This window comes from Engystomops pustulosus, chromosome 7, assembly GCF_040894005.1.
Source record: "Engystomops pustulosus chromosome 7, aEngPut4.maternal, whole genome shotgun sequence".
Classification (NCBI taxonomy): Eukaryota; Metazoa; Chordata; class Amphibia; order Anura; family Leptodactylidae; genus Engystomops; species Engystomops pustulosus.
In genome coordinates, this window is record NC_092417.1 from 167,324,328 (window position 1) to 167,339,267 (window position 14,940).

At 45.9% G+C, this 14,940-nt stretch overlaps 1 protein-coding gene across 4 annotated transcripts in view; it reads right to left on the bottom strand.

Moving 5' to 3' along the window:
- Positions 1 to 13,386, bottom strand: part of SBF2 (SET binding factor 2) — a 191,079-nt gene extending 177,693 nt beyond the window's left edge. For 3 of the 4 annotated variants that reach the window (XM_072118841.1, XM_072118840.1, XM_072118839.1), the window contains exon 1: positions 13,211 to 13,385. In XM_072118841.1, the coding sequence (XP_071974942.1) occupies positions 13,211 to 13,286 (76 nt within the window). In that variant the 5' untranslated portion in view covers positions 13,287 to 13,385. Of the gene's footprint in view, positions 1 to 13,210 lie in introns of all 4 variants that reach the window. The other variant, XM_072118838.1, reaches the window with a different exon arrangement.
- Positions 13,387 to 14,940: the final 1,554 nt, after the last annotated feature.

The window sequence follows — 14,940 nt, forward strand, 5'->3', positions numbered from 1 at the left end:
GACGGCATTATACATCTTTATCAGATCTGAGCCATTGTCTTATTACAGCAATGTTACCCAACAAGGACCCTACAGATACTCGTACTACTCATTTTATCATCTATAGCTCCTATACATGTCAGTCAGTCACCAGGGTTACAGACTACATAAATTCCTGTAGTCGGATCCTTTAGTCATTATCAGTAATGATCTAATTCTTGATCCCCTACAACTGGGAGTTATGGAGGAAGTTGTTGAAGAATCAGACTACACAAGGTGTAGTTGTAGTCTGTAACCATGGAAACACTTGCTATGTATAGGAGCTGTTGTTAAGCAAATTTGCAGAAATTATTGCAATATTATAGTATTAGATGCAATTTTAAAGGGTTGGCCACCAGAGAATGTAATGGGACCCCCCATCTTTATAGGGGGTTTTCTACTATTAAACACTGAAAGTGACTGCAGGGTCCCACAACAGCAGTGCCTGGGGCACTTACAGACACCTGGGGGTGAGATATTTAACCAATCTTCTTTGTGGAGGGGCTATGTGTTCATGGTGGGAAAACCCCGGTAAAGGATTCATCGATTTTGCAACTGAGGACGTGACCTTAGGAGAAGTCATCGACATAAGATCGGACCTTACACCGGGCATCATATGGAGTCATAGTATTGAGGAAAACACAGTACCGTATTTTCCGGACTATAAGGCGCGCACCTTCAATAAATGGCTGCTGAAACGTTTAGGTTCATATATAAGGTGCACTGGATTATAAGGCGCACCTGATTATAAGGATGAATGACCAGCAGGTGGCAGACCTGTGCACAGTACAAGGCAGCTGTTGTCTGTAAGTGCGGTTCATATATAAAGCGCACTGGACTATAAGGCGCACCTTTGATTTCTGAGAGGATCAAAGGATTTTTTGTGCGTCCGAAAAATATGGTACACAAGATGGCACAAGGTGTATGGGCAGAGTAAGGCTCCTGCAGCTCAGTCCACATTTGGTTACATGTGATTGCCATGTTCTAGCATAGCTTGACCCAAATCATGAACAAATCACAACCTATGCAATCCGTACTACAAGTCCATATTATAGTGCAGGGAATTTCTGCAGTACTTTTAGTCTAGTGGAAGCCATTAAAAGGAATTGTCCAGGATAAGGGACTTTCCCAGAAACAGAGCCCCTCTTCTTAAAGACTCCGTATCATGGCACCAGAACCCAATTCATTGTGACCTACACTGGGTTCACCTCGGGTGCAGCTCATGGTTATCAGAGGACAACAGCAGAGAGCACGTCAAAGGGTTAGCAGCAGCAGTGCCTCTAATGATGGTCCATGGCCCCAGATTACATTAATGACAGGAGCGGAGGGGGGCGCCTCTCGGGACGTCATTGTTATCGGTGATGCGGACGATAGACAGAGAGGACATTGACAATGTAATGACACAGGCGAGCGGCCGACACATGCACTTAATAATAGGAGGACGCGGCACACAGACCAGGACGGGTAGAAGGAGATGGCGATTCTGTAAATTTCCACTGCAAATGCAAAACATTCAAGGGAAACTCCATTATCTTATGTTATCATTTACATTGTGATACAAAATCTTGAGTTTGTTGCAGCATAAGGAGGAAATTTAGTCAAATCTACATTTATTCACTATACTGGTATTATACATCACAGCAGATCGGTACACGGCATCGGACACCCATTAAAGGGATTTTGGCAATTCAAGAAACTGATATGATTGGACACCCATGATCTGATATTGATCACCTAAGTACAGCAGTCGAATCAGTACAGAACACAATCAGTCCAGCTCTACAGGGGTCCGATCCTGCATTTGAAGTGCATTGCAGTTACCCTTCCCATCCACTACACAAAAAGAGGAGCTGTATATTCTCTGTCTTGATACTGGTGGTCAGAATCAGCTGTGATTGGTGGGGACCCAAGAATCATTTTGATATATGATGCAAGTCCTGTGAAATCTGCCCACCGCAGAGTCTATGATTCGTGCCCATATCTCATATTTCCCGTCAGTAGACATGGCATGGGTGGGCAGCGCTCCGGGGAGAGGATTAGTACAGCTCAGGTCTAATACCTAAAGGGGCTAATGGCGCCTTGATGTGACTAGTAATCAGGATATCAAATCTTTAAAAAAAAAAAAAAAAAAAAAAAAAAAAAAAAACACACGCAAATGTAAAATTTCCACTTTAACAAAAAAATGAAAGGAAAAATTTACTTGATTGATAGGAATTTCCATTTCAACATTTAACATCCTTACAAAGGCTCGGAAAGCAGATTGAGGGGGGGCGGGGGTATTAGAAGAAAAGGAGACTTCCCCAGTGATGTTTGTTTTTGTCCCTGACATTAGAAGCCGTAGATCTTTTCAGTCAAAGACAAAAGAAGAACCAACCTGACCGGCTCTGGGTCACAATGCTGAGCCCGCATTGTGTCCTGTAGTACAGTACCTCTATGTACACAGCCGGGCGCTCAGGTATGGCGGCCCAAGCCGTTCTCACACACTCGGGGACATCTGGACGTTGTTTGTCCTAAATTAGCGGAACAACAAGAGGACCCAGAGGACGTGAGGCTAATACATGGGAATTTAATTGAGATTTACGAGAAGACAAATATGTATTCCATGGGGATTAATGCTTCTCGCTTTGTCTTGTAGGTAGAGGATTTGAGCTGCCGGTTACTCAATATACTAAAGCCTTAAAGGGGTCAAATCGCTGAGCTCCATTAGTCACAGATGACGCCACATACACGGACCAATTAAAGCGTATCTAGAGAGTTTTGTTCATGGTCACGACGAGACCATCTGGCAAGGTGCCACACTCCAGCGCAAGCAGAGCACACCTGGGGAGGACGGAGCGCATGGGAAGGGGTTGTCACCATAGCTATAGCCCAGTGTAGTGGAGATCTGCCGAAACAATGTAACACAAGTTACAAACAGATACATTGTAGGAGTGAACTGATAATGACAATGTGGAATATGATCTGAGTTTCAGGAAAAATTTGATCACAAATCCTGAGACAAGGAGGTTGTGGACTATGAATGACCTGGACATGGCAAGATGTATGGGTCAAGTATATGGCTCTGTGGAGAGACCTGGGAGGTCAGTGAACACCTATCTGACCCCCTTGAACAATGACTTGGGGGGGCCTCACTCTACCAGTCTTCAAAGAAGGGCACCACCTGTTAATAGCAGCTTTGGTTCACTCCACTGGGACAAAGCAACTATGTCCGCCTTACTGTTGCCATGGCTCAGTTAGTTTTTGGAAGCCTCACAGTTTAGGATGGTGACACACGTGGCGTTTTTAGGCCACTTTTAGTTAGTGTGTTTTCAGATCGTAAAAAATGCATGTGTTTTTGACCAGTTTGAACTAAGATAATTGGTCAAACCTGTCAAAAACGCATGCCTTACACATAAATTTAGCTGCGACTGGGACCAGGACCAGGACCCAGCAGGTCAGTCCTAGATTCTGCAGCCTAGCTGGTTCAGACCCATATCAAAAAATATTCGAGAAGTTTGTAAATCGCCAATAGTAAAAAATTACTGGCAGAGAGAAAGGGCCTCCCAGCTGTAATATGCATATCATATCTAGACTAGATAACAGAGTAACAAACACTCAGCTGTGAGAAGGTTGCACAGATTTTCAGCAATTCCACGTAAATTTTCCGAATTCATTACAGACAGCAGAGATACTGAAGAAAAAAAAAAGTCTAATCAAAACTGGCAGAACTTTCCGTCCCTTGCTGCGATGAGCTGCGGGATACCCAGATCTGGGCACATGGCGGATCTTCCGGTGTAATGTTGATTCAGATAGACAGATGTGATCAGAGGCTGCGGCGTGTGCCGGGTATTTGGTCCATGGCGACAGGTGAAGGGGGGGGGGTTTATTGTCCCAGGGAGATAGAATCACCTGTGACGACTCCACCCGGCCCCCGGCTTCCTCTATAACCTCAAAAACATCAATATTTTCCTTGTCTGGTCAGACAGCTGTTATAATGTTATCACCAGATATCAGACATCAATGGCCACCGCACAATGAAACAGGGAGGGGCGGGGGTTTATTACTCAACATTGCAGCTCAGCCTCTTCTACTACAACCCCCAGCAGACAGATGGAGAATTCATGGTCCAGTCCAGTAGAATCAGTCCAGTAGAATAAAATAAATGGTCCAGCTGCAATAAGATCAGGTGTATTTCCAGCTTTATTCCAGGTTCTTGTGAAACATCCACAGGTTCCTTAAAACACGTCAACACGTTTCCGGCAACTAAGCGCTCTTAAAGGAAATCTACCATTTGCTTTCACGCAGTATGAACCAAACATACCTTGAGAATGCTGTAGCTACACTGATGCAGAAACATATCTTGTTTATTTCCAGAACTAAGCTCAAATTGATCAGTCCTGGACAGTTCAGGCAGTTTTTTTTTTTAATGTATGGCACCCACCTTTCCCCAGGTTCTGAATTTTATAATAGCTTTTTGAGCAAAACCACTCAGTTCTGCGATTAAACAAGATATGTTTCTGCATCAGTGTCGCTACAGCATTCTCAAGGTATGTTTGGTTCACAATGCATAAAAACAATCATGACTTGATGAACAGGGTGCATAGCATGAGTGAGCTTGTTTTCCTTGTTCCAGATAGCGAGCCATCCCTGGAGCCATGAAGAGGCAAGTATGGGGTATACTCCAGGATTGCAGCTTCTGCAAGTGTCCTCACACTGCTGTGCTCTTAACTCTCTGCAATAAACCGCTCCACAACCAACCGCTCTGATCTCAGTAAATTATGTAGTCCATCAGAAGGCTTCTACAGCTTTTACTCAGAGCAAAGGGAAGAGCTGATCTCTCAATGTAAAGCGCTAAGAGCACAGCAGTGTGAGAATAAGCCCCCCACTGCACTACAAGCTACAATCACGGAATATAAATCAATATTTCACAGTCCTGCTGCTATTAAAAGCATACACAAAGCTTAGATTTCACATCTCTCCGGGGACAGTACCCAACACTGGCTGCATCTTTGTATGGCCACACCTGCTGACAGTTTCCCTTTAAGCTGGGAACTTTACTAGTCGCCTCATTAAGAGTCTAAGCAAATAAAGACGACTAGTTACCGTCTGACCCGGTGACCTCAGCTCTGAGCCGTACATGTGACGGCTATAAAGGAGTCCTCGTAACTTGGAGGCGATTTACAGCTCTTCACATCATAAAACTCTGCTCTACTTCTTCTCCAGTCACATCTAAAGCTGTATCAAGAATTATGTTTCCTGTTACCAATAGAGTCATCTTCTTCCATCAGATTCCCCTCGATACTTATAACCCAGCTTTCCCAGACTCCTGCATGCATATCACACCCATGAACTTCCCCTGGATACATCATTACCACTATGGACTTCGTCACATTGTAGGGGTCCCGAAATGTAAAGTTGACAGCATGACACCCCTCTCAAAGGGGGTGAAGGGGGGGGGGGAGGTGATAAATGGCAGCAGTGTCCTGTTTATTGGGGACAAGAGGAAATGGAATCTAAACCGGAGGATGGAAAATAGAAGATGGAAAAAAAAAACTTGGGTGTGAAGGGGCCCCTGGGGACCCGGAGCGGAGGATGTGGGTTTGGGACAATATCCAGGGGTTGGGACCGGGGGGAATATTATGGGGAAAGAGGAAACTGGATGCGCTGAACAAGTGGAGAGGATAAGGATGTATAATGGGACCTACTTACTGGTGGTTTTCTATTTCTATAGTAGGTGCAATGCGTATCCCTGGGAAAGCTGGATGACAAACCAATATGATTGCTATTACGATGATGTTCAAAGACAAATGATGGTCAATTGGTGCACAGTACAGATCCTGGGAAAGCTGGGTTACAAACAGGAAATACGACTCAGCGTTTCTCTATTCCACAGAGGTATGGGAATAGGGGATATGTTACTAAATAACTTGGACTCTCAGATACATACCAAAGGGACCGCTCCAGGTCGGCTGTCCCCTAATATGTGACACACGTCTCTATTACATGGACCGACCCAATGTCTGCTTCCAAATCTATAATCAAGGAGAACAGTCAGAAAATCCGAATCCTCCTGCGACCTAAAAGTTACCCACCTATAACTTTACCCTTCTTTCTATTCTTAAAGGGAACCTGTCAGCAGACATAACACTACAGACCAAAGCCCGTGTTAGGTATTGTCCCTGCAGAGATGTGTAATCAGAACTTTGTGTATGTTGTTAGTATCAGCAGGACTGTGAAACATGGATTTATACCCTTACATCACCAATAAAGTTACATCACCTAACATCAGAGGGGGCCTGTCTAGCCGGACCTGCCCATCTACTCCCCCAAATGTCCCTTGCCTCTTCTTAGCATTCTGCCCAGGTTCATGAAATCTAAGGTCCTTTTACATTTGCAACGTCTACCCCATGTATGTATCTGATCACATGAAATCATTGCAACCTCCATGATCTTTTACTCCTCCCCTTCTTGCATGGAGGCTGATGTGATTTCATGTGATCAGATACATACATGGACGTTGCAAATGTAACAGGGTAAAAGGACCTTAGATGACATCTCCCTGGTCACATGACATTAAGTGGCCAATGATGTAATAGAGCTCAGCAGCATGTCCTAGCAGTGAGACCTGTCAATTAGGAACAAGGAGGCCGGGCAGTGCTAGTAAAAATTAATATGCAGGACCCCATTAATATCAATAGACTCACCTCAGGAGAGTTGCACATAAGTTTACAAACTGATCTTTTTCACATTACAGCCAAAGAAAGGAACCATTTAGGGAGAAGGACAATGCTTTTTAGTTTTCTAGTATTTAGTGATGAAGTATTTATTTTGGGTTAGTTCATTTATATTCTAGTAGTGTAGCTTCTCCAAGTACCCTGGGGGGTGTCCTAACATAGCTAAGTTCTCTGAATTAAATTTCTTCATAGCCCTTCACCTCTACTCTGAGTAAAGGCTGTTGCAAGCTACTCATTGACTACCACATGGGTCATTCAGACCAGAAGGGAAGGTAAGTGAAGTGTATGTGGAGAGTATCTCGCTCTTAGGGTCCCTCTGTATACTGTGCCGAATTCATTTTTAGCTCTGGTTCTCTGTATAGTGAAGGGCCGTCTACTGAACCTGTATAATGTCACATACAACCAATAGAGAGGCAGAGAGGAGACATGAATGGCAGTCTATGGAAACATTCCTATATAAAAGACATAAGAGCATTAATGCAGTGTGCACTGCGCCCTATCCCTCCTGGGTCACGTGCTGAGCAGAGGCAGCACGAAAGTGAATGACACCCAAAATCCTGCCAGATCCATTCATTAGAACAAGTGCAAGAAGAATCAGCAATGTCCATTGTTCCAGCGCCGCTTTCTAATGGCTAATTTCTCCTCAACAGCTGCGGAAATGTTTTCCTTCTCCTCCAGGAAATCCTGAATGGGCCTGACCACTGATAAAAAGCAACCCGAAAGAAACTACAACTCCCAGCATACCCTGTGTCCAGGATGCTGGCAGATCTCCTGACAGATAACGGCACATCAGCGCTTTACTGCAAACAAAGACGTGACGCAGGAATCCGATGGCGGCAGCTGCGGAGAATGCAGCGGGTGGGAGGGGGACAATGAGGCGCTATTGTTCAGCCCGGGCTAAATGTCACCCAGCAGAGACCTCTATACATATCAATCAGGGGTGAAAGGGGACACCCCAACAGACCCAACACCTGGCATAGAGGGGCGCATAGTGCTCAAAGTTTCTACAACTTTTAAGTGTGTCCCAGTTCCAGCTCCAACCACTTCTATCAGACTTCTATGACAATCTAATCTAATGACAATCCCTTTAAAATCTACACCATTAGTAAATCCAAACTGTGCAAAGTTTTCATAAGGCCCAAAAGTTTGGCTGAAAATTGAAATATTTTCTTTTTACACCAGGAAATTGACACAAAGTCCTGGACACAGCCCTCTGTTCTCTGTGCTCCAGTTCCTCATCATTTTCAAACAGCTCCACTACCCGGCGGCCGCTGCAGAGACTTTAAACTTCTCACAGTTGAAGGTTTGTTACAATGATATCCAGTCAGGAGCTAAACAGCCTAGAATCCAGACTGGTACACTGTAACAAGTCTAAACAGCGCAGAATCCGGACTGGTACACTGTAACAAGCCTGTAGACAGCCCGGAATCCGGACTGGTACACTGTAACAAGCCTGTAGACAGCCCGGAATCCGGACTGGTACACTGTAACAAGCCTGTAGACAGCCCGGAATCCGGACTGGTACACTGTAACAAGTCTGTAGACAGCCCGGAATCCGGACTGGTACACTGTAACAAGTCTGTAGACAGCCCGGAATCCGGACTGGTACACTGTAACAAGTCTGTAGACAGCCCGGAATCCGGACTGGTACACTGTAACAAGCCTGTAGACAGCCCGGAATCCGGACTGGTACACTGTAACAAGCCTGTAGACAGCCCGGAATCCGGACTGGTACACTGTAACAAGCCTGTAGACAGCCCGGAATCCGGACTGGTACACTGTAACAAGCCTGTAGACAGCCCGGAATCCGGACTGGTACACTGTAACAAGCCTGTAGACAGCCCGGAATCCGGACTGGTACACTGTAACAAGCCTGTAGACAGCCCGGAATCCGGACTGGTACACTGTAACAAGCCTGTAGACAGCCCGGAATCCGGACTGGTACACTGTAACAAGCCTGTAGACAGCCCGGAATCCGGACTGGTACACTGTAACAAGTCTGTAAACAGCACGGGATCCGGACTGGTACACTGTAACAAGTCTGTAGACAGCGCGGAATCCGGACTGGTACACTGTAACAAGTCTGTAAACAGCGCGGAATCCGGACTGGTACACTGTAACAAGTCTGTAAACAGCGCGGAATCCGGACTGGTACACTGTAACAAGTCTGTAAACAGCGCGGAATCCGGACTGGTACACTGTAACAAGTCTGTAAACAGCGCGGAATCCGGACTGGTACACTGTAACAAGTCTGTAAACAGCGCGGAATCCGGACTGGTACACTGTAACAAGTCTGTAAACAGCGCGGAATCCGGACTGGTACACTGTAACAAGCCTGTAGACAGCCTGGAATCCGGACTGGTACACTGTAACAAATAATCAGGATGTGAGAGCACTGTGAGCAGCTGTTAGATACACGCCTGTCCTAAATCCAATGAATTGGCAATTAAAAAATTGGAAATGAAAAAGGTATTTCTGAGTTTTTGCTACTAATATGTTGTCAGTATCAGATCAGTGCGGGTCCTAACACTCAGGCTGCACTTGTCCTCTTCATGGGCGCTGTATGATTTGATATTGATGACCTGGATCCTCCATGGATTACAGGAGAACCAGACTCTCTGCTTGTCGAGTATTATGAGACTTTCTGGATGCAGATGTTACTGTATTAGGTAAGGATGGACGTGGACTCACAGTCCTGTGGCAGAGGTTCCCATGTCCGGGACATCTGCTGAGCCGCCATCTGCATCCCATGATGCACGGCAAGCGGGAAACAAGGCTCTTGATGAGGTCCATAGATCCCAGTGGACCCCGGTCACCCTTTCCCTCCCAGGCAGCACGATTACATGTCACCACGCTAACTGCAGGCATTACCATTACTTCCTATACATCTCCCAAAATGCAATGCAGCGAGAGTCTCATCATAAACACAAAAAATAGACCCATGCCAAAAATTGCTGGTTACTGTGGTCACATGACCGTTATCCCCTGTACAATAGAAAATAGTGAGGGCAATGATATGGTTGGGGCGAGGCTTAAAGGGGTAGTCCAGAATGAGACAAACATCAATGCTTTCTTCCAAAAATAGCGCCACACCTGTCCATAGTTTGTGAAAGGTATTCAGCTCCACTGATGTGAATTGGACTGAAGTGCAATACCAGACAAAAGACAGTGGACAGGTATGGTGCTATTTTGGGAAGAAGAAAATATAAGTGACTAATTATAAAGATCAATATCAGATTGGTATAGGGGTCCAACACACTGCACCCCAACAGATCAGATGTGCTTATACCCAGAGAATTAGACAATAAGTGGACAGTGACGTTCTCTGTGTAGTGGCTGAAATGTGTCATAGCAGCCTAGTAACTATTCAAATGAATGTTATCTCATCTGCAGTAAACGGGTCTGACCACTAAAGAGAATGGCGCTGTTGGCTTCCTGTTCCATTCTCTGTGTATCAGCTGATGTATGGAGTTCTGGCTGCTGGACCCATGCCAACGTGAAATTGGGGACCTATATGTTTAGCCCCTATAATTCTGATTCTACGTCCCTAAAAGCGAAGCCTCAAAATTTAAAAGAATTGTCCATAAAATACAAAGGTCTCATTCAGACAACTTTAGCAGCAAGACCCTGATGAACCTTGCCAGGTCACGGGTCACATCGCCTCTGACTTTTGTACAGTTTCCGCAAAACCTTCCATGTGGTCACAGAGACTTCTGCTTTTTCTGCACATCACAAGATTTGTCATTTCCACAGCAGGAGAAATTAGAATTTCTAAAAAGTGGTCAAAACTGATTTAATACATGTTAAAATTAGAAAAACGTAGCAGAGGTATCCGAAAACAGCGCCAAACACCTGTCCGCAGGCTGCGTCTGGTACTGCAGCTTAGCAGCATTAACATTAGTGTAGATGAGATGAAGTATCAGACAAAAGCCTGAACAGGGGCTTGGATTCCTTGGATACTATTGCTTTATGATTTTTAGGGATGTAACCTCTACGATCCCCTCTAATCCTAAAGGTGAAGGGTCATAGTGAATTTTCAGTATAGCAGCAATGGTATCTTCTCCTTTCTGTGTATCAGGCACTGGAAAGAGCATCAGCCGCGCTCCCGCTCCTGTAGATGGTGTCGTGCACAGTCTAGGTGGGTCCTCCGGTTTCTTCCCACACTCCAAAACATACTGTTATGTTTTTTAGATAGTGAGCCCCATGGGGACAGGGACCAATTTGTCATGCTCTGTGTAGCGCTGCGTAATCTGTGTGCGCTATATAAATAAAGGAATTATTATTACACCCTGATTTTAGACGCGTTATCGCTCTATGCTACCTGTACAGCAGGAGTCTGCAGCTTCCACTTCTTCCTTTGCCAAAAATTCACAAAATCTCCATGACAACCGTGACACTACATCTCCGTAAACGCTGGCGACATTGTGGGAGTCGCATCTTATTTATTCATCAGCTCAGCTGCATCGTCTATTGGAGACTATGGTAGTCCAAAATCCTCCTACTCCATCCCCTACAAACTATTTTATAACTAGGGTATTTCACAGCACCAAGGGGGTCAATCCCCCAATTCGAATCTTCATCTTTTTCCATCAGATTCAACAGCGATCACATACTAACGACCTATCGTAAGTATAAGTATATGAAAATCCATTGCGGTCCCCAAAATCTTTAACCCAGCTCCTAGTTCATTTCCACCATACTTTACACTGCAGCCGTGCATGTTCAAATTGTCAGATGTATTTCAATGTATCAAGATTCTGCATGATGACTCAATACTAACCCTCTGTGTCACGTATTACGCCATTATTTAAAGGGACTGGTCCTTCCCTTTAAGGGCGCAGCTCGAGTGAAGTCAAGTGCAGGTACAAAGCAAATAGGATCAAAGACGAAGGCAAAATTTCCAAAATTATACCAAAATTATGGGAGAAGCAGCGCTGACACACAGATGGTGGCTCATTACCACAGAGATCTCCTCCGCTCCTAGGAAAGCTGGGTTAACAATAAAAGCTGGGTGGTGACCCCTGTGGGATTGGAAGTCATTACAACTAAAAAGTGGATAAAAATAATTAATTTCTGGGTCGGGGAAAGCTGGGTGACTGTTTTCAGCTCTTAAACGGGTTTTGTAAACTATTGAAAGGCAAAATGTGTACAGGTATATAGCAGGATAAGAGGGAAGGCTGGATCACTGTATATAAGATCACCCAACTTTCCCAGAATAAGATAGATGTATGACTGTAATAGCACAGAACGACTAATGGTCTCATAATTTATTGGGTCAAGGTTAATATAAGGGAGGAGTCTCCTGACCATTTCCACCCAAACCAAAATATGGCTGCACTTCTGCACATGGCTAAAGTGGGCAAGTGTTCCCCCAAACTGCAGGTGTCCCGAGATGGGAGAGTAGGATTTAGGGGGGCAACCCTGGGCTGCAGTGAAAGATTCATATAGGAATATAATTTGCAGGAGCCGTTCCCACGAAATGCGGGTTCTCCAGACAACTGGGATGTGACCCAGGACCCAGCCTATGCCAGGGGCACAGATCATTATGGAGAATCCGACAAGACTGCCAATGATGGAGACATGCGGCACATCACAGGAAGATCACTGGATACAAGGAGGGGGCTGCCAGCCTGATGTAGTGGCACAGGAGAATCCACAGATAGAAAAAATACAAGGCTGCCCCCCCTACCTATGACACAGTAGCCACAAATCTTGCACGTGGCAAAACACATCCAGCACCCTGGCAAGTCGGAGACAACCCATCCTACACCCCAACGACCAGCGCTCTTGCACTGTGCCCTGGCGCTGCCCACCCTCCCAACGGCGCCATCACGTGCTGCCCACCCTCCCAGCGCTCCAGAGATGCCATGCCCACCCTCCCAGGGCCCCCGCCACGCGCTGCCCACCCTCCCAGGGCCGCCGCCACGCGCTGCCCACCCTCCCAGGGCCCCCGCCACGCGCTGCCCACCCTCCCAGGGCCCCCGCCACGCGCTGCCCACCCTCCCAGGGCCCCCGCCACGCGCTGCCCACCCTCCCAGGGCCCCCGCCACGCGCTGCCCACCCTTCCAGCTTCCCGGCTATGCGCTGCCCACCCTTCCAGGGCCCCGGCCACTCATTTTGCGCCCTCTTCTACACCCCCTCCCCATAGTTTATATTGGGGGTTCCCTGTGCCTCCAGCTGACAGCCCCTGGCCGCTGTGCTGCAGCATTGTGTGGAGAGGACATCCCCCTGCGTCACTCAGGATGTGACATGAGGGGAGGGAGACATTCCCAATTTACAAAACACTGGGGTAGTGGCTGGACTAGGGCAACAGCAGCGGAATCCCCCCACACACATAAAACATAGTATGTCCCCCGCAGAGAGATGCACGGGGGGGACGATCCCAAACATATAGGGGAGGGGGGACCCAGGCAGCAGCAGCATCCCCATCCCCTCACACAACCAAGACCAGAAGCAGCGGCCAGTGAGCGCACACGTACCTGTCTTCTCATGGTCATATCCCACCACTATGAAGTAGTCCGCCAGCCTCGCCATGGCTGCCCGCAATCCTCCCATCCCACGGAATAGCTCAGCATCTTGGCCGCAGCAGCTCGGCCATGTTTGAGGGGCACAGTACCCTACTGATCAGTGCGCAGGCGCGGACACATCCAGCCTACTGAGCATGCGCGGAGGGAGACCTACTTGGAGGGCGGGAACTGCCTGATACTGAATGGACCTGAGTATTCTATGTAGATAATATCACTGCCCTGAATATATCACTGCCCGGTATATACTGCCCTGACCTGTGTATTATATATCACTGCACTATGTATTATATGTATCTATAGCCCTGACCTGTGTATTATATGTATATATCACTGCCCGGTATATACAGCCCTGACCTGTGTATTATATGTATATCACTGCACTATGTATTATATGTATCTATAGCCCTGACCGGTGTATTATATGTATATATCACTGACCTGTGTATACAGCCCTGACCTGTGTATTATATGTAGATAAAATCACTGCCCTGTATATACAGCACTGACCTATGTATTATATGTATATATCATTGCCCTGTATATACAGCCCTGCACTGTATATACAGCCCTGACCTGTGTATTATATGTAGATAATATCAATGCCTGGTATATACTGCCCTGACCTGTGTATTATATGTATATAGCCCTGCACTGTGTAGTATATGTATATACAGCCCTGCACTGTGTAGTATATGTATATACAGCCCTGCACTGTGTAGCATATGTATATACAGCCCTGCACTGTGTACTATATGTATATACAGCCCTGCACTGTGTAGTATATGTATATACAGCCCTGCACTGTGTAGTATATGTATATACAGCCCTGCACTGTATAGTATATGTATATACAGCCCTGCACTGTGTAGTATATGTATATACAGCCCTGCACTGTGTAGCATATGTATATACAGCCCTGCACTGTGTAGTATATATATATATACAGCCCTGCACTGTGTACTATATGTATATACAGCCCTGCACTGTGTAGTATATGTATATACAGCCCTGCACTGTGTAGCATATGTATATACAGCCCTGCACTGTGTACTATATGTATATACAGCCCTGCTTTGTGTACTATATGTATATACAGCCCTGCACTGTGTAGTATATGTATATACAGCCCTGCACTGTGTACTATATGTATATACAGCCCTGCACTGTGTAGCATATGTATATACAGCCCTGCACTGTGTAGCATATGTATATACAGCCCTGCACTGTGTATTATATGTATATACAGCCATGCACTGTGTGTTATATGTATATACAGCCATGCACTGTGTGTTATATGTATATACAACCATGCACTGTGTGTTATATGTATATACAGCCCTGCACTGTGTATTATATGTATATAGCCCTGCACTGTGTATTATGTATATACAGCCCTGCACTGTGTATTATATGTATATACAGCCCTGCACTGTGTAGTATATGTATATACAGCCCTGCACTGTGTATTATACACTCACCGGCCACTTTATTAGGTACACCTGTCCAACTGCTCGTTAACACTTAATTTCTAATCAGCCAATCATATGGCGGCAACTCAGTGCATTTAGGCATGTAGACATGGTCAAGACAATCTCCTGCAGTTCAAACCGAGCATCAGTATGGGGAAGAAAGGTGATTTGTGGCCTTTGAACGTGGCATGGTTGTTGGTGCCAGAAGGGCTG